We start from the raw sequence: 26,519 nt of genomic DNA, 5'->3' as shown, positions 1-26,519 counted from the left end.
AGCAGCGCACTGTTGTGCGCACCAGTCCTACAGCCTTGAGGTGTGGGAGCGGAGTTGGCCGTGCCCGTACCCTGTACTGTGCAAGTGGTTGCAGGACGCGCAGCTAGTAAGCCATATGCGTGAACGGCTAAGTCATCCGTTATTGATCTGAGCGTTTCATCGCACACATCTGTTCCCAAGCTGTTCGCTGTTGTTAGCTTCAGCGGTTCACATTTCTGGGGCTTACCTTGTAGTGCACAGGCACTACAATAGGGCTTGCTGGTGACCTATAGAAGATAGCTAGCTAGCGACCTACGACGGGTCGCAACACTGGAGGAGGGCAGGACCCTCTTACTAGGATCAAAGTAAGGCAATTTGTCTGCAAATTAGCATGCATACACTGGAGGTGCCTGACAATGCGTGGAGACTGGGGCTGGCGATAACGCCGGCACCAGTGCAGGCCTCCTCCCCACAGGGCCTAGGAGGCAAGCACCCCGAGTGGGGCGGATTTTAAGACAACAGATTTTGGAAAACTAAGAATAACTGTATTTCATTATACATGAGCTACTGTTTCAAGAAAATTGTACAACGTTAGGTGCCGGTCATAGGCCCCTGCTCGAGGGGGCAGGTAGCAGCGTAGTCGCAGCAGTAGGCTCTGTGCACTACATTTGGGGGCTGTTCCGGGATTGAAATCTTTGTTCTTTCCGGACTTGAGAGTAGAAATACTACGTTTTAATGATTCACGCCTAGATATTTTCGCTCAATAAGGGATGCATTTCCGCAACGGACCCCTTATCGGCCCCACACCGCAGGAGACTTCTACAATGTCAATAAGCAAAATGCCGAGCGGGACACCAGCCCATCATCGCCACGCGACTCCGAAGCCCACCGTGGCAAAGCGGCTGCATGGGCATAAGGAGGCGCCCCCCCAGCTGATACCTATGACCAGTGCTATGCCAGGGGACAGCCCCTTCATCACCTGGGACAAATTCCATTCCGCTATGAGTGTGATAAGAACTGTTATAGGGGGGACCGTGGAATCGGGCGCAGCGTTTCCCATACTACCAGAAGACGGCAGCACTATGCAGGTCTTTCTGCTGGGCATCGAGCTCCTGCACACCCAGATGGGATTCAAGCCGCGCGAGTGGGGAAACGCACTTATTGTCCACCTTGTGGGCCAGGCGCTAACGTATTGGACGTATCTACGGAGAACCATCGACCTAAGCGGCTGGGCAACCGTACAGCGCAGACTTTTGGAGCGGTTTGACAAAATGTCGCGGCGTCAATTGTTAACGGAGCTGGCTAAAGTACGGTGGAATGGTAACCCGAAGAAATACACCGGTTTGCGGCTGTAGCGGAGCGTGGTTTGGGTGTTGCCCCCGACGAACTCGCTGAATATTACTGCACCAGGCTACCGACAGACCTCCATCTTCTAATAACCAGTAACGGACAAGTGAAATATCAGTCGTGGGAACAAGCGGCGACAGCCGCAACACGGCTCTACGAGCCCAAGCAAAGTGTGCTAGAACTCCGAGAAAGGACCAGTCGAGCCATTAGGGCGGCCGCCCAAGCTAATGGACCTAGTGGGCGCCAGGACATTGAAAATCGTTCTGGGGGAACCCACGCTAACTGTTTTGAGTGTCAGGGTCGCGGACATCCTGCACGTGTCTGCCCTAGCAAAATGGAACGTACCAGACGTCCGGGGGAAATATGCAAGAAGTGTGGCGGTGTGGGACACTATGCTCGGGACTGTCCTACGTATGAACGAGGCCGGCCCGAGCCGTCGGACAAGAGCAGTAGGGAGCCCACCCGTCCTAGCACTGAGAAGACGGAAAGATTAAACGTGCGGGCCTAGGCGTGGGTGGAGACGAGCGTTCTAGGCCGCGTAGCCATGGCAAAGGGATGATGTGTGCGGTAGCAACAGGCCCTAACGCCATTCCAGTCTCCCATGAGTTGGGAAACCGACTCCGCCTCACTGCGGGAGGAGCTTATAAGAGTGATGAGCGCGCGGAAGGGACTCAGCCGTTTCCGGAAACGTGGCATGAGTCTGGGTCGGCGTCGATCCTGAGGGAAGAGTCTCCGGGCGCGACGACGGATAGCAGCAGGAAGTCTGCAGATGCAACGGAAGACGGCTATAGGCCAGACGCGACAGAGATTGTCCCACACTGGTGGAGGGAAACTTGTAGGAAAGAGCCTTACGACCAAGGGGGAGCACTGTGTTATGTGGGTGCGACGGCAGTATTTCGCGTTGAGCTCGCAGGGAGTCCTTGTGAGCCCCTCTTGGGCACTGGGGCTTTTAGAAGCTTCATTATTCCGAAAACAGTCGAAAGACTGCAATTGAAGGTGCGGAGATTTCCAGAAGTGCATAGGTTCACCGTAGCCACAGGTGAACAATTACGCATTGATCGGGTTGTGACGGGATTGACAATGTGGTGCGGACATACGCGCTTTTCCGGGGACTTTTTAGTGGGAACCGTTCCCTACGACTTAGTCTTGAGTTTCGATTGGTTGACGGAACATAATGTGGCTTGGTATTTCCAGTCCGACAAACTGCGAACCTATGTGAATGGTCAGTGGTGCGAGTTACCGGTCGCTAGGACTGGTGGAACAAAGCTGCAAGGTGACAGTTCCACCTTAGTCCACCCAAGGACCCCGGCAGAGCAAGCATATGAAATATTGGCCAAACAAGTGGTGGGTATGTCAGTGGAGGAGGCAGCTATATTCCTACGCCCGCCTCCAAGGAGGTATAAGTCCCACGCGAAGAACGTTGCTCGTTCGTCAGGCGGACGCTGACACAAAGACTTTCAGGGCTCCATTGCACGGTTTGCATCTCATACTGGCTTTGCACGAAGCCGGTTCGGCGGTGCCCCTAAGGTTCCTGGATGAATGGCAAGGCGCGCTTTGTTGCGCCTTAATTGGGAATCAGCCCACGTCCTCCGGCTGGCGTAGTCCTTTGGCCTCAACCGGCTTGGCGGCAGCGGAGAGTGACGAGGAGTCTCCCTGGCCTATGGCAAAACTCGAGCACACTCTGTTCGACGAATGGATAAATTCGACAGAGGCCCAGGATATTCCATGTGAGATTGTCCAGATGTTGCACGAGTATCGAACGGACGGTCTTTCCGGATTACTTACCTAAGGGATTACCGCCAAAGCGCCCTCATGGTCACCAAATTCTATTCGTGCCTAGAAAACTCCCGGCGAGATTTGCAATATACCGTATGACCCCTGATCAGCTCACATTCTACAAACAGGAGATAGCTAAATTATCGGACAATGGTTGGATCAGACAGACCTATTGGCCTATTCGCTCTCCTACGATCATGGTGGACAAACGTGATGATGGCTCCGGGGAGCGGAAGATGCGTATGTTTGTTGATTACCAGGCTCTAAATGCCCTTACGGTAGCCCCTGATTTCCCACCACCTCCCATTCAAACCATTCTAGAGATGCTGGGAGGCGCCAAGTATTTTTCCACTTTGGACCTTGAAGCAGGATTCCATCAAATACGTTTGGCTAAGGAAGACCGGTAGAAGACGGCTTTCCGGTCCGTTCTCGGACTATTCGAGGACCGAGTAATGCCCTCGGCCTTAAGGGTGCTTCCGCTACGTTCCAGGCCAATATTAATGCCTATCTACAATCTTTATTGGGACAGGGCGTTATTGCGTACCTCGATGATGTACTTTTCTATAGTTCTGACCTCTCTGGGCACGTTTCTCTTCTGCGACAAGTCCTAAGCATTTTTCTTAGACACCAGTTCTACCCAAAATTCCGCAAATGCAAATTTGCAAGGCAAACAATCACTTATTTGGGTTATACCATTTCTGCTACGGGGATCAAACCCGCAGAAGATAAAATTGCAGCCATCCGGAATTGGCCAGAGGTGCTGGAGAACGAAACGCAAGTGCGCCAGTTCCTCGGTACCATAAATTACTGTCACGTGTTCATGGGACCGGACTATGCAGATATTGCCTGGCCGCTGGCTGATTTTACACGTGAAGATGTTAATTTCGAATGGACAGAGCTTCACACGCAAGCGGTGCGGCAGCTCAAACAGCGCTTAATCGACTTCACTACATTACAAGTCCGTGATACAACGAAACCCTTCCAGTTGTACACGGATGCCTCTGGTTATGCGCTGGGAGCACTTTTGGAACAAGACGGCAAGCCCATCGGCTTCCTCAGCCAAGTCATAAACCCCACACAACACCGATAATCGATCCACGATCAGGAACTCTCGGCGTTGGTCACGGCACTGGACAAGTGGTCTCAACTGCTCCGTGTCGCCAAAGTTACAGCTCATACAGATCACCAGGCTCTTACTCACCTCCAACGACTCCAAGCATCGAAGCCTCAGCGCGGGCGCACAGCTCGATAGTTAGCTTTCCTGGTCAAGTTCCCGGATTTGCACATCACTTATGTTTACGGAGCGCGCAATCAAGCGGCTGACGCCTTGTCTCGCCGTCCCCGTCTTCCTAACATCTGCTCGCGCGGCGCACCATCGACACCACTGATGCTCGCAGTAGGACAAGCGCGCGCGGCTCTCCGCTCTTGTGGTCGGCCTGCCAACTACAGGGAGCTCGCAGGAATTCGTTCGCGACGATCCAGACGACTCAGCCTGTCGTCCGCACCTTCACCTTCGCCGCTGGAACCCAATCCAGAGGCGGAACATCCTACACTCACAACGAAGGCACCCAGCCGACCCTCCTGATGCGCGCCAATGGCCGCAAGCTTACTTGAAGTGTCCCGTTTTTCGCGCTCCCTACACAGCCGCAGCAAACCAACCAGGAAAAGCTCTGCAAATCGAGTTTCGTAATCGCCAATTCACCTTTCGCTACGTGTAACCTTACCTGCACATCGGCGTTCATGGACTGTGGAGCATCTGCATCCCACAAGTCCCTGCGTTCCTTACTCAAGCTCAGCATTCACATCACGACCATGTCACAGCCGGCCATCGAGGCCAGAAAAAGACCTTTGCGGCTCTCATCAATCATTACTACTAGCCAGGAATGCGCGCCTGCACTACTGCTTATGTTGAGTCATGCACTCGCTGCCGAGCGTCAAAGTCCCTTAACCAGAAGTCTGCAGGACTTCTTCAACAGTTGCTTATCCCTTCTCGTCGGTGGGCGCACGTGAGTCTTGTCTTTATCACAGATGTTCCCCTTACAACGACAGGGCACGACTCGATTCTTGTCATGGTCGACTCCCTCAGCAAGATGGCTCAATTCGTTCCTGCAAAGAAGTCATTCACAGCAGTAAACACCGTGGAGCTTCTCGCAGACCGTCTTATTCGCTATCACGGTTTTCCAACGGTAGTCATATCGGACCGCGAACCCTGCTTCCATTCGGATCTCTGGAACCAACTCTGTCGCCGCTATAACATTAAACGGTGCATGTCCTCGTCCTACCATCCCCAAAGCGACGGCCAAACTGAACGGGTTAACCGCCACACACTTGAGCAGATGCTTCGTACCTATATCATATCTGACGAACACGAGTGGGAGCGTTTGCTTCCGGCCTTGGAACATGCTTACAACACAACAAGTCATTCATCCAACGAGCTCTCTCCCTTCGGGGTCATGATTGGCGAGAACCCGCTGACTGCTGCGAACCTTGATTTCGTAGGCCCGTCAGCTCCTACGCTCACTCCTCCGATGACTAAGCTTTTCCGGCAGCTCTGCGACAGAGCGCAGAGTCACATCCTGAAGGCAAAATGGCAGCAGAAGTACTACGCAGGCACAAAGCGCCGAGCAGTAGAGTATGCGGTGGGAGACAAGGTCTGGCTCAGCAGCAAGCACCTACCTCCTTTCAACAGCTGCCCTAAGTTCGAGCCCCGTTACCGTGGACCCTTTGAAGTCATCGAACGCATAGGGACCGTCGCTTACCGTCTTGCTCTGCCTTCCACCTGTGAATGCCACAACGTTTTCCACGTTTCGCAACTAGTTCCCCACCGCCCCCGCCCTCCGTTTCTCCCGGAAGCGGACGCCGCCTGGCCTCCTATCCGCGATTCAGCAGGCAGTCCAACAGAGGAATATGAAGCCAATTATATTATGGACCAATGCGGCTCGGGAGATGCAGCCAAGTACCTCGTGAAATGCCGCGGGACCCCTGAAGATCAAGCCACATGGGAGCCCGCTCATCACCTTACAGGCTGTCCGACCTTGCTTCGAGCTTGGCGCCGCCGCCAACGAAGAAGTCTTCAGGCTCGAAACAATCTTGGTCCTTCCGAGGCGTAGACGTTCGGGTCCGTCACCTTCCGCCGCCTGCAGGACGGGCAACCTTCAACGAGGAGTGGGGAGGGAGCGTTGCGCACCGCATACGCTCACGGCGTTAGCTTCAGAAGAGAATAGAGATTGAAAATGCAAAAAGAAGTGTTTTGAGTAGATCTGTTCAGTCCGGCAAGGGGGGAAGCTGTAGTGCACAGGCACTACAATAGGGCTTGCTGGTGACCTATAGAAGATAGCTAGCTAGCGACTTACAAGAGGTCGTAGCACTGGAGGAGGACAAGACCTTCTTACTAGGATCAAAGTAAGGCAATTTATCTGCGAATCAGCATGCATGCACTAGAGGTGCCCGTAAATACGTCGAGACTGGGGCTGGCGATAGCGCCGGCACCGGTTCTGGCCTCCTCCCCACGGGGTCTAGGAGGCGAGAACCCCGAGCGGGGCGGATTTTCAAGATAACAGATTTTGGAAATCTAAGAATAACTGTATTTCGTTATATTTTGGCAACTGTTTCAAGAAAATGGGCCGACGTTAGGTGCTGATCATAGGCCCCTGCTCGTGGGGGCAGGTAGCAGCGTAGTCGCAGCAGTAGGTGCCGTGCCCTACAATGCCAATTCGATTGAGAGCTTTCAAGTGGGAGCGGCTACGTAATAATCCTCAGTATTTGCGTTTAAGCACGATAGCCCCACATTCACCCTTATAATGGTATTTTGCGGACCTTCCTATAGTTGCAGCTCGTGCCTGATTGTCTGAAGATTCTTACGGCTCATGCGCGCGACAGTGGAAGAAAAGTCATATCTACCCGATAACCATTTATATTTCAAACGAAGGAACAGTGTGCAGACGCATCCCTGTACTGCTATAGCACTTGATACATGCACAAATGAATATGCTGTTGTAACCTTTTCCCGCCATGCTTGTGCGTGACCATTTCTCACCTATACAGTGTTTTTTGAAAATTCTTTGAATTGTTAAATATCCCCTGGAAAATTTGTCTTAACATGAATGAGCCATTACTAGGGAGGCTTATCGTCGTTCAGGTGCGGCGAGCGGATTTTCTACAAATAGCTCATCGCCCCTTTTAGCTTTGTCAGAGCACTGGGGATTTGCATTAGATCCCAACGAGAATGTGTCGCGTTTAATACTTAGTCGGAAAAAAGTGCATAAAATCTCGTAGAAAACGCCCGAAATAAACCAAGCCATCGAAAGTGCGACTTTTATATACTGCATCTGCCAGGATCATGCGGATGCGCTAAATACTCCACGATAAATGAAGGTACTGCTAAGAAGCCGTAACGTTGCGCGCAACATAACTTTCTTTTCATGAAGTTTACTGCAGCTATGTTTGGATCACACACTGCTCCACACCGCGTCAACTCGTGCACCACAGCTCATGAAGCGACGACGCATTTGCTGTGAAGATAGATGCATCAAAATACACTGTAAAATGGGTAACCACCACTTAGGCAGATCAGATGTGCAATAGCACTTTGGCTGGTTGATTGAAGCACAGCATTGGGAAACCAGCAAGCTGCTGGGAATGCATGAATATTCCCTGCTTCAATTGTCACGTTGTGAGGTACTTTTCATTGGGCAGAATTAGTAAGCACCAGGCCTTCTTCAAAACAGACACTTTTCTGGAGAACGCTAGCTGAGAATGATATATATTCTGCCGAGTCATGTTCGGCCAGGTGTGCTTCCAGTGTCCAAGTATCAAGGAGAATGCCAACTACTATGTGGCCCAGCGGGAAATTTCGAAAATCGAGCGACAAGCCGATCTCGCCGCAATTAAATAATTCCTTCTCCTACCTGCAGGCGCATGCGTACTCCAACGTACTGGATGGAATGCTGTCCAAGCTTGGGCCCATCACTTGTAAATCGCTGTAACAAAACGTCTCTCTCCAGAAAAGATCACAGACATTTGCAAATGCAAACTCATCAAGCGTCTCTTCATTCTTCGATCTTTCAAGCATTAACTTTAACATGAGCAAGCTAGGATTGTGAATGCTCCGATACGTGCAATGAGAAGCATGAGTTGGTCTCTCATCTTTTCCTGGCAAGCAAACAAATCAGGCAACCGCTTTAAAACTTTCTGGAACTATTGAACCATTGAAGCCTGCGAACCAAGAACAGCAATCTAAGACAGTTACTGCGAAGAAGTCACTCGTTGCTGTGATGAGATGGAACAAGCTGTACATGTGATGCTGTCTTTTCTCTGAGCCATCAGACGTAACTCAAGTTGCGGCAGGTAGTACGCATCACACGGGGTGCAAAGATAAGTAGATATAATTGCTTTGGCAATTCGTAAACACTGAATGCTGCCATCTTTTGTTCCTAGCCCACGTCCACTTTGTTTATCAGGACCACGCAACTTATGAAGAACCACAAGGTAAAATTTCATAGTGATTGCTTGTGCAGAGTCGCTAGTGAAAATTCCTACAACGACCCCAAAAATACATCCAAGGTTTTTCGACCACGTTCTTTTCGATTTTTCGTACTTATTTGTCACGTAATCATCAACGAGTTCTTGTCTGTCTAAATTTTCATGGTGAAGTTCAGTGAAGGAAAAAATGTGTTTGTGAGCTACATTGAGACGGCGGGGCAGACAGCACGCGAATCCACGAAAGAAATTCCATGTCAACCCACTGCAGCAACGCAGGAGTAGCTTTCGGTGAAGATGCCATTAAAAGCATCCCGGATGCGTCCAGTAATCTTTAAATCACGGTGTAAGAGCGGCAAGCAGCACGAAGTAGCAGTTGGTGCCAACACCAGAAAGCAGCAGCGGAGAAAAGCAGAATGATAATTCGTTACCTGCAAGAACATGGAACCAACGCAGTCTCTAAAGTGTATCAATGCTGCCCGTAAATACGTGGAGATTGGGGCTGGCGACAGCACCGGCACCGGTGCAGGTCTCCTCCCCACAGGGCCTAGCGGACGAGAACCCCGAGTGGGGGGGATTTTCAAAATAACGGATTTAAAATAACTATAAATAACAGTATTTCGTGATATTTAGACTGCTGTTTCAAGGAATTGTGCCGGAGGTAGACCGTTATCATAGGCCCCTACTCGAGGGGGCAGGTGTAGTGCGCGGCGCCTACTGCTGCGACTACGCTACCTCCTGCCCCTCTACAGGTCTACATACTACGCCTAGTATAGCCCCATGTCAGTCTCTATAGCCTTATTCCATCAAAATACGAAAATTCTAAAAGTCCTTTAAATCTGTCTCTTCGATTCGCCCCCTTCTCGGAGCTCACCTCCTAGGCCCTATGGGAGGAGGTCCGCATTGGTACCGGCGCTTTCGCCAGCCCCAGTCCCCACTCATTTTCCGCACATTTCGTGTATTCATTAAAACTAATAGACGGCTTTTCTTATTGTTATCCCCTTGGGAGGGTTCTGTCCTCCTGCAGTGTCGCGACCCCTTGTAGGTCGCTAGCTAGCTATCATCTCAAGGACACAAACCAGCCCCATTGTAGTCCCTGTGCACTACAGCAGGCAGCAGCGTATTCGCAGCAGTAGTGGTGTGCACTACACTGGCTGTCAAATTCCTACATCTGCACGAAAGATATCATATTCTTGCAGTGTGTTATCTATATTGGTCGCCATGGTCTTCTACCTCTTTACATGACAATTGTGTGTAATCCTCGTAGGTGAGTACATGGCATCTTGGCGTTTTTCCCATGGTTGTCTCAACAACACTCGCGTCATAGGCCTTTTGCTTCGCAGTCAAAACTTTCCTAGCCATGGTATAACACGAATTTGGTGGCAGGGCATTTGCATCAGATATCCGGACCGCAGCATTTTTCTCTGGTGCCCGCGCTGTTTAGCGCTCGAGCACCAGAGGCAGCGGCAGATCCACCTCGTAGAAGCAGCCTCTGCCCCTACTCAACTTTGAAGTCCTATAAGAAGGGCTGCCAAAAAGCAGTAAATGACTCTCAGTGCTTACAGAAGTGTTCACACCTAACAGGGAGGATAAGCAGGGTCCCGTAATGTCTCCCTAGCAGTTCAGTGTTTTTTGGAACCCCTGATGTGTATACAAAGTAGTCCAATCAAAGTGGATCGGCGCCGCGTTGTGTCTAGGCAGATATTCCCAGTTTCGCCTGTCCGCTTGTAGCTGAAGGCTTCTCTCGAATTTTGGGATCGCACCAATACATCGCTTCCTTGTTGCGAAGCCTCAATACTCTGGGCAGATCCATCTCCTTCAGTATGTATCATTTGCTTGTAGCAAATAAAGATGTTGCATTCATGTGCCGACAGCTCCACTATCTTTCGGACCTTCTTGGGGAATGTTTTTTCCTTGTGCCTCAAGGGAATTCTTCATGTTGGGAGCTATTTGCAAACCTTGAAGAAGGCGTTAGTGGCATTCACGAGTAAACACGGCTGCGCTAATGACGCACATTCGCATCTCGTGGAGAGCATTAAAAACGTTCGTCCCAATTAGAGGTCGCAAGTGCAATCTCATCAAGCCACAAATTACGGTGTGAGAACGGATGGCTACCAAAGGGTCGAAACCTAAGTACTGGCATTGGAGCTTAAGGGGATTGTGGAACATCTATATCCCTCTTAGCAATGCTCCACTAACTCCATGGTCCCATGAAAGTCCTCCTGCATCCTGGGCAGTTCTGGTCTGATCCATGATCTGGGGCAGATATCATTCATCGTTTTATTGCTGGGTTGCGGCGACTTGACGGCCAGTATTTATGAGCCATGCCCGAATCACTTGAAACTACACTCGACTTTGCCTGTGCTAAGTCTAGTGGGATGTAGGGCCTCGTGGCGCTTTATCTATAGCGCAGCACCACAGCTGCCTCCTAAAACCCAAAAATCTGTTCCAAATACCCTGTGCACTGTATTGAGTGACCCATCCGCTTGGGACTAACGCGTAAGGGTAAAAAATACGTATTCAATGATTGGTGATCGCATTCAGTGGTTGGTGATGTCACTGGTCGTCAACCCTGTGTGCTTTCCTACTCATACTACTTTGAAAACTGTGCACTCAATAATGGAACTCATGGGTTGAATAACCCTAACAGTTGGGGCAGATTTCCTTTAAACTGTGTCAGATTCTGATAAATGGCGTGGGCAAGCTCTCATTCGCACTGGAAAATTCATGTTGCCGCGGTACCCGGGTGCATGCCCAAATAGTATGCATGGTGCACCAAAACCTGTGGTTGCTGCCCATCTTGAGATTTGCGCAAAAGTTTATTTGGCATTTTTGTCGAAAGGCACACAGAAGCTAAGAATTTAGCAAAGAATCACGCCTTGTCTAAGGCCCAACGCTAGGGTCTGGGCGCCAACAGGAACGCATGCACCTCACTGGGGCTTTGCACATTTAATTCTCCTTTTCGTTGTCTTCTCTTATGATATCCTGTCGAAGCTGTCATAGGCACGCCATCGGTTCCAAAAACCTCAGCCGCCGTGACAGCAGCGGCAGCAAATGAAACAGCATTCCAACTAGGGTAATGGGGCTGCTTGGAGAGGCAGAATTCTTGGAGGCGCTACGGCGCCTCTATGAGGAGAGCAGAAGCAAAAACAGCGGGACTGTATGGATTACATTCAAGAGAAGTACGAAAACCCACACACCCATGGCCCGAATTGCTAAATGTGCTCCTCACCCTGAGCCCTAAGCCAGCTCACCTTACTTGGGTGGCATGGAGATCTTTGCTACGTGACAGGTTGCAGCGTGCAGGAGTGGCATCACAGATGTGAGGTGTAGGGTTCAGGATTTAAGGTGTACAGTTTGTCGCCTCGAGCTGTGGATGTGTTCGACGCGCGCAGCTAGACAATGCGCCATATGTGTCTGGGGATTTTGCCGAGAGTCTTGCGTTATGGCAGTCGTCTGTACAAACCTCAAACCGTGGTCACAAAAAGCAGACCCGTGCGACTCTGTGCAGCGTTTCCCGAGGTCGGCGGCAGCCGCGGAGCGAAGAGGCGGAGGAAGCTGCTCACGTGTGAAGAGAAGCCCGAAGCTACTCCAGTGTGTCTCGTCAGAGCAACAGACGGAAAAAAGAGAATATCTGTTCAGGTGAGCTCCACCAATAGCATCTAATCCTACGCCCCCAAGTGCAGCTTCCTGCGGATGCGTGCTTGGCTGAAGAAACCCAATGGCCTGCCCTGTGAAGGCTTCAATCACGACTCAGGTATCACGGTTAGGCTATGCTGCGTACGTCCAGGTAGAAGGGGACAGGGCTCTGGCTTTCAGCCAGCGTCTTTGGGGGATGTCACGTATCCACATGGATCAAGTGAGGCCCGCACCTCCCAACATGGAAAAGAGTAGGCAACAGCAACGACACCCGCAAGGGCAGCAACAGTCTTCGCAGCACGAGCAGCGGCAAGACGAGCAGAAACAGCAACAGTCCTTAAGGGAGCAACGAAACAACAAGAATTACAGGCCGAGTAACGCTTCGTGCAAGCGCGAGGCATGAACACTGCGGGGCCACTTGAAACGGGCGCAGCAGCCTTGCCAGCAACGGGCGATGTGCTGCGACAGCAGCGTTAGAGAGCCAAAGTTGTCGGGACTCGCAGCAAAATGAACAGTATCAGCGACGGAAGCCAGTTTGCAAGTGTTCCTGTACAGCTGTGTGGGCAGCACAATAGTCCTTTTGGGGCTGATACTGGTCCTTTTAAAAGCGCTTTTTTGGCTTGTTAAGGGTCGTTCAGCGCCTACAGTGGCCCCTTGTGGTGCTCTTCTTGTTGGCGACTCATAGGGGCCTTCGAGGTACTTCGGGGAGGGCCCCCGGGGAAACGTTTGACGCGCATGAGGGCCCCCCCATAGGCATATTGTTCATTGTTAAATATTGTTAATGGCAGCGGCTAGTGTTTTACGCTGTTGCGTGTACAAGTTCAAGTACGGATGTATAATGTATGTGCACATGATTAGTACGAAACCTGCTGCGTCCGTTTGGAAAGCCCGGGCTACTTAACGAAGTTATGGGGCTTTTGGGGGAGAGGAAACTTCCTGAAAGTTGATTTTGGTTTTTGCTAGTCTTAAGGCTGAAGGACGGCCATTGCATGGATATGCTCAGACGTGCTGTACAGCCTGAGTGTTTGGCTGGCTACTGTGTGGCACTCCAGCACGTAGATTCTAAGGTGTGTATGCATATAGGAAAGTCGGCCGCATGCAAGTAGGAGCAAACGCATATTCGGGCCGGGGGAGAGCGAATTTGTGTAGTACAGAGCAAAACGAGAGTGGGTAGACGTAGAGGGGAGTCCGTGGGTTGATGCAGAGAGGCGAGGGGGCAGAACTTTGTGGCGAGGGGACATATATCTCTTCCAGGCAGCAGCCCGTGAATAGCACACGGCAAAGGAATATAGGGACCTGCTAAAGACTCGTGGACTACGCAAGTAGGGTCACTTAGGTCGGTCTCATGGAGCCGTAGAGATACGACGGAAGTGGTCGAGCTAGTTTGGTGTCTGTACTCTAGGGCGAGCATGAGGGAGAAATTTTTTGCTTGTGTAAAAATACCTTTTCCGGCCGATGATTGTTTCTATGTTTTTGTGTGCACGTATGCACGGCAAATAAGCGCCGAGTCCTCAGGTAGCGGCAGGGAGGGGTTGTTGGGGACCAAAGAAGAATCGGTGACCAGCATTGCAGGAAGGCATTGCAAACCCTTGGTGGAAAGAACAATGAGCAAAATTGTTTTTTTTGTGGAGTGAATCTTGCTCTTAAGGCCAGTAGCCCCAATGTGGTGAGAGCGTGCCGGCCGAGATATACAATGAATTCGCCCTATGTTCAACGCTCACGCGGTTTGGCTTACAAAAGTTGTGTTTCATATAGTTTTCAGCGTTGCCTTGTAGCTGTGGGCGTTTACTTTAGGCGGTCTGACGGGCATACGGGACCTAAGGGGGCCCCAATCTGCTGCAGCCGACAGTGGTGGTGCAGCACCATCTCCAGTAGCAGGGACACACCGTCTCTGCTGTCCTCTTCCCAACGTAATAAGTAATTTTTCAAAAAAAATTAATCAGTGAGAAGCCCGTGGGAACTTCCTAGGTGTCATCCCCTCAACCTGACACACGCTGCTGCTGCAGCTGTTGATGCTGGGGATCGCGCGTTGCGCCTGTGGCTGCTGCTGAAGTGGTGCTGCTAGTTTCAGCTCTTCTATCAGACCGTGTGCAACGGCAGCAGCTCATCAAGAATCAGCAGTAGAAAACGCAGCCGCAGGACTTTACACGCCACCCCCGGATAAACAGGCAGCAGCAGCAACAACAACAGCAGGTCTGGCGCATCTGCACCGCAGTAGCAGCTGGAGTGCCATCAGCAACAGAATATGGAGATCATTATAGCCCAGGGGACTGCACGCGCAACGGCGCTCGCCGTGCTGCAGCAGGAAGCAGCCGTCATAGCAGCAGGAACAACACGAGCTTCAGGGAGAATAAACAAACAATGCAGTGACTACTCGTATGTGCTTATAGCACAGATGCACTTGAATCAGAGCTAAGCTCGAACACTAGCTGGAGAATTGCGATTTTCCCTCAGCTAGCAGCAGAATCTCCAACAATTGCAGTAGCAGCGTGGGCAGCAGCTGCGTGGGACGCCGCCGCACTGCTTACTCTGGTTTTCTCCTTCTGCTTCCCCCTGTTTTCCGGAATATCTGAGGCAAACCTTAGGCACTGTTTGCTGTCGTACTGCTTGAGCTCTTGCTGTCATTCGCAATGTGGGGTTATCTCCATCTGTGTGTCTTTCGTTTATGCCTACTCTGGCTTCTATCGTTGTAGTTGGCTGTATGCAAGCCAGTCCCTGTTTCCTTCTAGCTTTTCATATAAACGTTATGCGCCTGTGCGCCAGCGGTGCCTCGTTTGCCTCTAGCTGCATTTGCATTGCTTGGTGGTTCATTATTTTGCATAGTTCTGTGTCTCTGTCACTGTTAATTTGTGTTTCAGGCTGGACATGGTGCACGGCCCCTTCGGCCTTTTCATAAATATGAAAACATATTTGTCTGTTTCCTTGGAATATCTTCCTGCAGATGCGGCCCTCAGCGGGTTTCGGGTGTATGTCCACCTCAGCTCCAGCGTTCACGAGCTGAACGCCACGACGGCGAACGACAGAAGAAAAGAAGCCGAAGCACAGACAAATAACACGAGCAGTGCTCATACTAACACATCACAAGCAGATACAAGTACTGCAGCAGCAGGAAAAGGCAAGCCTACCAAGATGGCCATTGATGTGGAGGGCGGGTGCGTACCGTTGACACTACACTACGGCACCTGCCATTGCTGGTATTGCTGCCATTGATGGCACTAGTGGTCCGGATTCCTGCCGCTCCATTTTATCTTTGTAGGACGTAAGATGCGGCTTCTGTTTTTTTCATTGCTGCTGTTGCTGCCGCAATTGCTGCCCGTTATTGCCGCTTTTGCGCCTGTTCCAGGTTCAGTGCGGATGGCGACATGATTGACCCAGCGGGGAACTTTGCAGCTGTAGAGCCGACACTTTCGTATCGCCTGTGTGTGTACACCCCAGCAAGAGCACTTTCTGCTGCTGCTGCAAGGAGTCTGGCGAATCTGTACTGCGGTGGCAGCAGCAGCAGCAGCAAGCACCAGCAGAAGCGCGCTGAGGGAGATGAGGAAGCGCAAGAGCAGCAGCATCAGCAGTGGCGCAGTGACTTGCAGCTGCTGCAGCAGCACGAGGAGCAGCTGCTGCAGCAGCTCTCGTTCTTATCTCTAGATGACCCAGAAGTACCTGTTGCTGTTGCTACAGCAGCGAAGCACCTCGCGGAGATGAAGCATGCAGTGGCCGATCCAGCTCCTTCTGCGGCTTGGGTCGAAGAAGTCTTTGTAAGGCGGCCGCTGTCGTTTTTGTTTCTGCTGCAGCTGGTGGACCTACGTCCGCGCTGCTGGCATTCATATATAACTCGCCGCTCGTGTTAGCTGGCCTCACTGGTTTTCGAAGGCTGATTTCACAGCGTTGAAATAACATCTTTTCTGTATGTGTTCGTGCTGCTGCTTCCATGCAAGCATTTCATCTGTCCCTTGTTGGAGATATACGTGCAGCCGAGCAAGTACGCCGCCAATTTGCCCGTCGTCGAGAACCCGCCGAAGATTTCTCCGTCAAACTGGAAGTGTGCCGATTGCGGCGCCTCGACCAACCTCTGGCTCAACCTCTCCGATGGGTCCGTCCCGTTATTGCTGTAATTGCTGTTGCTGCTGTTATTCTTGCGACGATCAGTGGGACGGCTGGTGCTGCTGATGTTGACGCTGGAGTCATTGCTGTTGCTAGGTGTACTTTTGCTGCCGGCACTGCAATTCCGGATGATGTTCTTATTGCTGAGGCAGCTTATGCTGGTGAAACAGCCGTGCCTTTTTTTTAATGTTTGTACCTGGTGCTGCCATTCTTGTTGCTTTCAATTCAGGTTTATTGGCTGTGGCCGAAAGCTATATGGAGCTGGTGGGGGTTGTGCTGACGGGAGAGAGGGAGCCGCCATCAGGCACTACAAGGTGCTGCTGTTGCTGCTGCTGTTGCTTATTTTGCTCTGGTGTCTAGGTAACCGTTTTCTTGTATCGTTGCTACAGTTCGACGTGGCATTCCGTGTTTGCATCATATGTTGCTGTTAACTTCTCCCGTAGCCTCTCTGCTTGTCCCGTTCTTTGTTTCTGGTTATATTGGTTGCACTCCCTTCCAGTTGCTCCCACTTTGCATTCCTCTACCTGTAGTTTTGCAGACGCCATGTCTGTCTTTATCTCTGTTTACCGGTTCATTCGTAGGTCTGTGTTCTTCATGTGCTCTCTGTCCCAGGACATCTTTTTATGTGTCCCTTCCAAGTATCTCTTTAGCGAAGGTGTAACTTCGCATATTTGTTAACCTCTACATGAATGCATGCACTTTTTGACTGTGCATCCGTGTACAAATAGATTAATTAATTCACTGCATCTTTTCCGTTTAGTTGTACGTTACTCAGTGCGCCTCTGCCCGCCACCGTTTGTGTCTTTGCACTTGCATTGTCCTGTTTAGGAAACAGGTTCTATTTATCCCCTCATTGTAAAGCTAGGGACGATTTCTCCGGACTCTGCTGACGTGTTTTCCTACGCCCCTGACGAAGACAGCACAGTAATTGACCCGAATCTCCCAGAACATCTTGCCAGATTTGGAATTGAAACACAACAAGTCAGCATGCCCTGTTGCTGTTCCTGCTGCTTCTGCTGTTTTTGGTTGTGGGGCTATTGGTGGTGCATGTTATGGTGGTGGAGCGGCCGCCGCGGGCGGTTATGCTATCGCTGTAACTGGAAATGGCGTGCTTCGAGTGGCAGATACGGTGTTGCTGCTGCCCTCATGAGGACTGCGTTTCTCGTGATGTGTTCTTGCGTGCTGCTGATGATTACGGTTTAACTGGTGCTGCGGCTGCCTATTTTGGTGTTTTCCATCGTTACACGGATGTGAACATGCGTGCAACAGCAGCTAGTGCCACTGATGCTTGCCGTCGCTGCTGCAGTAGCTGCAGCAGCAGCAGCAGCAGCTACTGCAGCTGCCACGATACAGTTGGCATCGGTAGGGCAGCAGCTCCAGCTGCTGTTGTACTTTATTGTTCTGCCGCGGGCATGTTTGGGATTTGCGCTGCTGCATGGTCACTGTTGCAGCTTCGGAAGACAGAGCGTAGCACAAACGAGTTAGCGATAGATCTGAACTGCAAGTACGATTGGGCTTCCCTTGCTGCCTCTGCGGCGGAGCAGCAGAAGCAGCAGCAGCAGCCGAGGGGTGCCGGTGCTGTGGGCCTGAGAAATCTGGGCAATACTTGCTATGTAAATTCTGTGCTCCAGGTGAGGTGGAGCTGAAACAGCAAAGCAAGTAGGGTAGCAAAGACGACTCTCTCTTGTGAACACCCCGGGCTTCTGGTTTGGGGCTTGAGGTACAGGACGTCGGCTTCCCAGCAAACGGCATGTGTGGGTGCGTTTAGGCTCTTTTTAGCGTTCCACGTTTTCGCGAAAAGTTTTTGTCAATGTACGAACCGCTAATTTGCGGCCAGGGTCTCCCGGGAGTAGCAGCAGCAGCGGGAGGCCCGGCAAAGTGTCTCTCTTTACAGCTAGGGGCCCTCGCCGTCGCACTGCAGACACGCCGAGTTTGCATGCAGAAGGCTCTTGGGCTGCTACTCTTGCAAAAGACGCTGCAGCAGCGAGATGTGCAAATTGGAGAAAGGCAGCTACTAGAGGGTACGCTGACTCTGTCGGTCTCCGTGTTAGTTGCTTTTGCACTCGCCAAATTGCAATGTAGCGTTATTTATCTTGCGCACCAGCAACTTAAGGAGCAGGGAGGGGAAAAGCGGGAGTACCTTGCTGTTCAGCTTTAGGTATTGCCACTTCATGCGTTTCTGCCGCTACTGGTGAAGAGTTAGCGCTGCATGGATGTTGCGGCTGCTGCTGCAGATCTACCATACATGGCTCACGACTCGGTCTCACCTTTGTCTTTGCGAGCGATTATCGGCTCCTTGCATGCGGAGTTTGCTAGCAGTAGACAACAGGATGCGGGTTAGAACGTTTCTTCTGCTCTTCCGCTTACATTTTCTGTGACGACTCCGTCGCGATTGTTGCAGACGATGCTGAAGTGCGAAAAGGAGACTAATTTTCGCTGTTGGGATGTGTTCTGCTGCTTATGCTTCAGAGGAGTTCTTGTCCTTACTCTTGTCATGGGTCATTGAGCGAGAGGCAGGAGACAGAAGGCAACTGCAGCAGCTCAGGCAACTGCTGCAGCTGGGTGATAGCTGTGCTGCTACTGCTGCTGCTTCTGCACTGGGAGTCACGGACGAGACCCTCAAGACCGCAGAAGAGGCTGCTGGGAGAGGCACGGTGGATTCGCTCTTTTCCTTTGGGGTCAGTGACGGTATGATTATTGTGCAGGGGGTACTGCAGCATATTCTACTGCTGCACTTTGTAATCTGACAGTGTCGTTGCGCTGCGTCTGTTTTTTTGGCTTACCTATAACCCCACGCCTGTCGTAGCTACCTCATCTCCTGCTGTTGCGTGTTATGCATCTATGCATGCCTACATGTTGCAGGTGGAGCAGCGTCTAGTGTGTCTGCAGTCCCACCAGGTGCGATATACCTACAGCCAACAGCAGGTGTTGGCATTGCCAATTCCGGTGGATATTCAGCAGCAGGAAGAGCAGCAGGAGCAGCAGCAAGCACAGCAGCAGCAGCGTCAGCAAAAGAGGAGAAAGGGCGCTGAAGGCACACCCACAGAATCAGAAACGGGGGCAGACACGGGCGGCGACACGACGGAGACAGTGCGCACAGCAGCTATTGCAGTGGCAGCAGCAGATTTGCTCCCCGGCGCTTCCTTTTCCGTGACACGGGCAGAGTATTTCACCATTTTGTTTTATTTTTGTCTTTTTTGTGGCGTCTATCTTTTCACGCTTTGTCGTTCGTGTCGACATCTTTACGCGCCACTTTAAGCTCCTGTCCCCTCGCGCCACTGGCTTATTGCTTCACTAGTGGCTGTCTGTTCCTGGAGAGTTTGGGACTTTTTGTATGCGTTGCGCTGTCCATAGCATGGGGAATCTGAAGAGAAGATTGTTGCTGCTGCGCCCTCTGTGCCTATTTCGCGTTGCATTGGAGCAGCAGCAGCTGCTGCTGTAGTTCAGGACTACCTGTCTCCTGCCACAGGCAGCAAAGGCGATGCTGAGAAGACGTTGCGCTTGACGAACTACCCCGAGTATTTGCTTGTCTTCCTCAAGCGCTTCTATATCAGCGACCGGTGGATTCCAAAGAAGCTCAAGTGCTCAGTACAGGTAAGGAGCAGGACAAGGCCAGAGGACTCAGGGTGCGGCGCGTGGATATCCGGCTTGACTTACCAGCGTTATGGTAATATTTCGGAATGAGGTGTATTCGGACAAATATTTTGGTGGACAGAGGGGCGCTGGGTTGGCGGGCAGGAAACATTTGGAACGTCTGGAGTGTTGAGGGTCTGGTGTAGGTCTCATGTGCTTGCGATGAGAATTCGATGTGTGTAGTTAAGGTTTAGAGATAGTGGAAATTACGCATGTGGTGAGAATATTGCTTCACATGGAGTTCTTGACTTATGTGGAAAATGATCCAAGCAATACAGCGAATGTTCATGGTTCACACCGATTGTTTCCATAGTACATTGGGTGTTTGGGGTTACATTCTTTGTGATTAGCGTTTTGTGTCTCTGACTAGGAATGAAGGGTTATGCTTCTTTCAGATTCCTGAGGAGGTTTCCTTCGAGGAGCTTCGGGCGTTTGGACTTCAGCCCGAGGAGCAAGAACTGCCCGACAAGCCGTCGTCCACGCAACAGCAGCAGCTGCAGCAGGAAAGCAGCTCAGAAGAGGCAGAAATAGCAGGAGAAACCGCAGCAGCGGCAGAAGATGCACTAGGTGCTGAAGTTGTCGCTACGCTGGAATCGATGGGCTTCTCCAGCAATGCTGCCAAGTAAGGAATAGCATAGATACACGCAGGAAGAAGAGACAACCAGCAAAGACACATTTAAATGAATATAAGCACTGACAGGCAAAGGCGGCACTCGGAGATGATGGGAAAGGAGAAGGAACGAAAATAAGCGAAAAATCAAGAAGACAGAGGCAGCATTGAAGGGGTAGATTGGTAGGAAGAAATGGGGAGGATGCAACCAAACCGAAGTACACATACATCTCCTACGTCCTTCTGACATATTTCCACCTTTACTTTACATCAATATACTTAGAACTATTTTTACCATCACTGGCCACATCGCTGTGGCTTTTTCGCAGACGCGCTGTTCGGGCCACTGGGGGCGCTGCTGCTGAAAGTTGTGTGGAGTGGCTTATGGGCCACTTGGATGACCCTGACATCAACGACCCCCTTCCGCTTACACGACCTCCTTCTTCCTCAGCAACAATATCGTGTGGCGCTGCAGGGGAAGAGCCGGATGCAGAAGCTGTGTCTAATTTGATTGCTTTGGGATTTGACGAGCGGAGTGTAAGGGCAGCATTCTTCGCGACAAGGAGACAGCTGAGTGCAGCAGGAGGAACGCAGGAATCAGGTGTCTTTGATTCTGGTCGTGCTGCTGACTGGCTGTTGTCTCAAGGCCAAAATCTTGCCGCGGCTGTGGACGAAGTGCTTCCAGCAGCAGCAGCAACTGCTGCTGCTCCTGTTGCCACAGATGAGGAGCGCGAAACTGAGGCACGAGAGAGCGCAGAAGAGGAAGCAGCAATAGCTGGCTTATCTCCTTTGGAACGGTGCCGTCGAGGTCTAGGGGACGGCGCTGGAATTTATCGACTTTCCGCGTTTGTGTCGCACTTGGGTTCCAGCATCTCCGGAGGTCACTACATTTGCCATGTGCGCAGTTCGGAAGATCCCAGCTGCTGGCTGCAGTATAATGATGAGAAGGTGCTCAGGGTGCCAACCTGCAACACTGACCATGCCTATCTTCTCCTTTTCAAGAGGATAGATGTAGATGAAGGCCAGACAGAGACTTGAACAGAGGCCTGAAGCATGGTAAGAGAGCCGGCTGTGATGCATCAGAAATGAGTGTCTGGCATTCCTGTCGCCCGTCACTTTTCCCTGTCTCATTTTCTCTGCCTTCAATTGTCCGTTTGCCATAACTACTTGCCAACAGTGCTTTTTTCGAGCTCATTCACTATTTTTGCCGGCGCTGCCTGCCCGCCTCTTTCTTACGAGTTGCTTGTTTTCTTGTCCTTATGCGCCGAATTCGTCGTGCTTGAGCCTAGCTCCCGTTACCGCTGGATTGTGTGCAAGAAGCTGCTCACTCTGGGCTGCTTGCCACCATTCCCTTTCAAGACAGAGCACAATGGCACTTTTTTGTCTTTTTTCTGTGTCTGCGTCTGTGTGGTTTCATCCCTGCCTGGCAAATCGTTGCTTCATTTTTCCCCCATCACCGCAGGCGCACGACGGGCTGTAGCGGCCCAAAAGCAATTTACTTTATACTGCGGTAACGGCCTTCTGCGTTGCCATTACTGTCCACAGTTGCTGCAAGAGCAGTAGCTGCTGCTGCCTCCCTGCAACATGCTGGCGAATTCTGCTGACCATTCAGAATAGGTGCTGTGCCCACGCGTATTACCTCGAGCAAAAGTAGCACCAGCAGCACAAGCGGCATCAGAGGGGAAAATTTTCCACATAAAGGCGCATGCTGGTGGCGTTCCCACTGCTGCTGCTGCTGTGATCCACCTACAAAGAGGGAAAGGCACACTGAACTGAACTCTTCATATTGCGCCCAACAGCCTTAGTGATAAACGCTCCGGTCTGCTGCTGTCACAGTTCGCTGCTGCTGCTGTAGCACCCAGCGCGGCGTCTACCTGGCGTGATGAGACAATTAACGCAAAGCTCCCATTTAGTTTCGAAAGTTTTTCCACCGTAGCTCTCGAGAATTGCCGAGGTACGTTTTGCTCCTGCCTTGCCTAAGTTAAGTACCGGTGTTAATCTCAAGTGTGCACAACTGCGCACCAAAGAAGGCAGCACCCAACAAATTAATAAGGAGTTGAAGGGCGGACTTTGTGACAGTCACCGGTTCATCAACATGACCCAAGGGAGGGCAGTCGGGATCCACTGTAACTGTACACAATCAACGTCACTGGGCAGCTGTACAACTGGCAGAACTGGAAAGAAGTGCGTGCTAGGTACGTGGACCTCTCTGCGAGGTGACGCTGTTGTGATGCACGCCGGTCCATCGCCCCCTGGCTTGGCAGACGATGCCACTTGATCTATCCACCCCGTCTTCTGCTCTACACTCCGAACTGTGCAAGAGGTACTGCTCCAAGTTTGTAACCGTCTACCCGGATTACTGCGAGTGGGCTGAACGTCTCTCGTTGCTATTTTAGCTTCTAGAGCTTTCCGAAATGCTTACTCAGCGTAGATAGTACTTAATTGTTAATTGCTCGAAAAGCACCTTTGACCAAGGTTGTTTCCCTTCACCCTGGGCTTGATACAAGACACTCATTCCACCGTACCGGCTGGCTCGCGCAACTCCCTTAGGGTTTAGAACTATCTCATGGTTTTCATCCAGTTGGGATTGTATCGTGTGCTTCATTCAAATTTACTTCAGAAAAGCCGTTTAGATTTGGTTAAGAAGAATCCGCATTTCGATGTAGCAAGTTCTTTACATGAGCTGAATGAAAGGGCACATGCGCAGGTCCGTTTATGTACAGTGGCCCTTGCTTCTGTTTATCGTGCTTGTTCCTTGCTTTGGGTTGTAGCTGCTTCAACGTACCGAGGGGCCTCACGTAGGATATACATTTGTAAGGGCTAGCATATTGCGCGTTTCAGCTGGTATAGTTTTGAGACGGCTACTAGGTCTTTCTTTCGCCAAAATGTAGTTTGGGCTGGTCTTGAATGGTAGTAGATGTTACAAATAACGGCTGGAGCTAATCTATTTTTCGCATGGAGCAGGAGGGACGCTTTAGCAGCAGTAGTCGTTTACTGGACAGTGGAGGGACGACGCTAGCGAAGTCAGATTCTCAAACAATGACTAATTTAGTGGATCAATTCCTTATACATTTACCGATATATGGAGGTACTCGTAGGCAGAAACTGAGACAGGAACTGCTTCTCAGCAAGATTGGTTGACTGAAAGACTCGACAGCTGGCTGCGCTCCAGGCGAGTGCGTTTTACTTGTGCGGCGTATGTCTACGGACAAGGACATGTATAATTGGATTCAGTTGGCTTTAAGTGCATAGACGAATTAAAAAAGTAGCAAAATTGAGGTAATGAGGCTCAGCAGGAGACAGATAGGGAGAGAGGTTTACCACCGGCTAGCCGCGGCAGCATCGGTGAGCGGTCAGGGGCTCTCTGTGCTGAGGCGCCGACGATAGGCTTCTGCATTTCCACTCTGGCCTCTTCCTTTTCGCAGCAATACCTTCTGAATTCAAGCTGTCTCAACTGCCTCTTTTTTGCTGACAGTTCACGCCCAAAGAAGCTTTCTCCGGTGCACATTCAAGTCAGCCAGTTGGAGAACAGCTGCGCGGGCCTACCATCGTCTCGGGATCATATCTGACTAGCGTAAAACCTGTTTGTGGTGCTTCTTCCTGCTTGCAATCCAACATCTTTTTCATGTACTTGTCCCTGTGACCTTCACCAGAAGTAACACCTCTTCCATAGCTACAGCCTACTACCACGGGGGCCCGACAACACGCGCAGCAGCTCGCCGCACTCAACCTGGTGAGGCTCAAGAAGACTTTCCCTCTTCATCTCCCTTTTTCAGTTAAGACTGGAACCAAGAATTGTGATTTCATTAGAATTGTCTCACACAGAGGGCGGAAACTGCAAAAGCTGTTCCACAGCCGACACCACCAATGCGCAGTGCTGTGAAGAAGCTTCTGCGGGCAAAATACAAAGGGCCAAAGCCAAACGGTTGCGGTCTGATGAATAGTGTTGCAACCCGTTCTTTGCCACCTCTCTTTGTTGGGTCGTACGTCTAGGAACTAGGCTTCACTTCGTTTCCTCACTGTGCGCTTTCAGTGTTTAAAGAGGGCACTCTCCCTTTTTCCTCCCTCAAGATCTCCGGAAGATGGGTCAGTCGCTCACTACCCAGGAGAAACACAACATTAAACGTGAAATATACACTCTGTACCCCGGCCTGGAGCAGCAGCTAGAGATGGCCTTTAGCTGTCACGACATCGAGGGCACTCTGACGCTTCCCTACGCTACTCTCGAGCCCGTTATTCGTCATCTGCTAATGCAGTATGGGTTGATTGAGTACGTCACAAGATTTAGCAAAGAGTCTGGTAAGTGTACAGGGCAAAAGGCCTACGGAGCAAAAGGTCTTTCCACCCATCCTATATTATGCGCGGCGAACCATAGTTCCCACATATATTTACTATTCATATTGCACACATTTACACAGATTACATTATATGTCGTATTTATGATGCGTACATCACATCAAATGCATGCACAAGCACGCGCACAACCCTACAGAATGAATGTATCACATCGCAAGCCGTATCTATTCATGCATATGGCACACGCATGGTTAGCACTGGCGCAATTATTCTTCCTATGGAGTTCATGTGGGGATGTGGCCACACAACACAACGCTCTGAATGCCTCTCCAATTCTGTAGTTGCTGGTGTTGCTGTGTCTTTTGTTGCGCAGGTGCTCTTGATCCTTCTCATGTGCGCCACGAGCTGGCGGAGTTTGGGGTTGCGACCACTCGCCTTTTCGGAGATGCAAACCTCAACGTGGACGATTTTAAGAGTCTTGCAGTAGTGTGGCTCAAGAAAATACTTGACACTCACGCTGGTAGGTGATCCCAGTTTTTTGCATGTGATTTTTTCCCTGGTAACACTTTGCATTTATCTTTGTTTGCCGCTGTTGGTGTTCCTGTACTGTTGCGTCGCATTTGCTTTTTGTACACCGCTGCCCATATGAAACAGCTTCCGGTGCGAATGTTCTGATTTCGCCGCACGTCCCTGGAAACTCTGTCTCTCATATTTTGGTTTCCTTCCCACACAGACGATCAGGCGGAATGGATGGAGAAGCTGCGCGCTGACCAAGAAGAGCAAAGTGCCAACTATGCAAAGGCCATGAAAGAGTTCCAGGAACAGTATGTCAAGCAGCAGGCCGTATATCAACAGGGACTGGAGGAACAACAAAAGCAAATCCAAGACTGGAACAGGGTGAGAGCATATCCGTGAACAGAATGGCTAGGATGTCAAGTGGACAGATACGCACAAAAACAGGGGCTTGCTTAGAGCCCTTATATTTGCAAACCTGTGCAGCGGCAGCGACGCCTACAGACATACAGCAAAGATCTGAAATGGTTCCCTCCAGCTGGCCTTTCTGTCCTTTGCGTGTCTACTGCAGCTTCTTGAGGATGCGCACAAAACGCAGCAGCAGATCTACGACGAAGAGGTCCGCCGTATGAAGGAAATCCAAGAGAGGGAAGCCCGAGCCTCCGAAATTGCTCGTCAAGAAGAACTGGAGCTGATTCGCAAGTACCAGCAAAAGCTTGAGGAAATCGCAAGATCGGAAGGCGGCAAGTGTTTCGTCTACCCGGCAAGCAAAACTCCCTATGGCGCCTGCGCCTCAGCTGGTGCCCAAGAACCCTGCAGGAGGAAGAGAAGCCAAGCTCGCAGGGAACAGAGGCCAGCGAAGGGTTGCTGCTAATCTATACGCACGAGCGGGGAAATGGTGTGTTGCACCCACTACTCCAGTAGATCTCAAACTATCGGGACTTGCTGTCGCGCTGTAGATGGGAAAGTAGCATCACTGTATCTTTCCCCACGAGAAAGATGTGCCAGAAGATAGGATGGAAGAGAAAAATGCATTTGTGTTCGTTTTTCTCCCGATCCCCGCCAAGAGGTATATACAGCAGGTCGTGTAGATTGCAAGCATTTAGCTGGATTTTTTTGTCCATGCCAGCCTCTTGAGCTTCTTGATGAGCTC

At 51.0% G+C, this 26,519-nt stretch overlaps 3 protein-coding genes across 3 annotated transcripts, besides 1 other annotated feature; all 3 read left to right on the top strand.

The window, feature by feature from the left end:
• Window positions 1–658: 658 nt before the first annotated feature.
• Window positions 659–6,385: a repeat region.
• Window positions 6,386–11,659: 5,274 nt separating this feature from the next.
• ETH_00034680 (signal recognition particle 14 kDa protein, putative) lies at window positions 11,660–12,622 on the top strand (the record flags this gene model as incomplete). Its single annotated transcript, XM_013376768.1, has 3 exons — window positions 11,660–11,762; window positions 12,092–12,222; window positions 12,371–12,622. 3 exons carry the CDS (start codon window positions 11,660–11,662, stop codon window positions 12,620–12,622), a joined length of 486 nt encoding a protein of 161 aa, XP_013232222.1.
• Window positions 12,623–15,084: 2,462 nt separating this feature from the next.
• ETH_00034675 (ubiquitin carboxyl-terminal hydrolase, putative) lies at window positions 15,085–21,595 on the top strand (the record flags this gene model as incomplete). Its single annotated transcript, XM_013376767.1, has 13 exons — window positions 15,085–15,371; window positions 15,563–15,968; window positions 16,185–16,303; window positions 16,544–16,628; window positions 17,143–17,295; window positions 17,766–17,945; window positions 18,083–18,335; window positions 18,549–18,650; window positions 18,784–18,992; window positions 19,177–19,404; window positions 19,669–19,908; window positions 20,343–20,569; window positions 20,887–21,595. The coding sequence occupies 13 exons, from the start codon at window positions 15,085–15,087 to the stop codon at window positions 21,593–21,595; spliced, it is 3,198 nt and encodes a 1,065-aa protein (XP_013232221.1).
• Window positions 21,596–24,639: 3,044 nt separating this feature from the next.
• ETH_00034670 (uncharacterized protein) lies at window positions 24,640–26,240 on the top strand (the record flags this gene model as incomplete). Its single annotated transcript, XM_013376766.1, has 4 exons — window positions 24,640–24,856; window positions 25,227–25,373; window positions 25,587–25,750; window positions 25,938–26,240. 4 exons carry the CDS (start codon window positions 24,640–24,642, stop codon window positions 26,238–26,240), a joined length of 831 nt encoding a protein of 276 aa, XP_013232220.1.
• Between the last annotated feature and the right edge of the window lie 279 nt (window positions 26,241–26,519).

This window comes from Eimeria tenella, genomic scaffold (genome assembly GCF_000499545.2).
Source record: "Eimeria tenella Houghton genomic scaffold, Eth_scaff4, whole genome shotgun sequence".
Lineage (NCBI taxonomy): Eukaryota > Apicomplexa > Conoidasida > Eucoccidiorida > Eimeriidae > Eimeria > Eimeria tenella.
The sequence above is the reverse complement of the archived record's forward strand: the minus strand, read 5'-3'. Positions and strand labels throughout refer to the sequence as shown.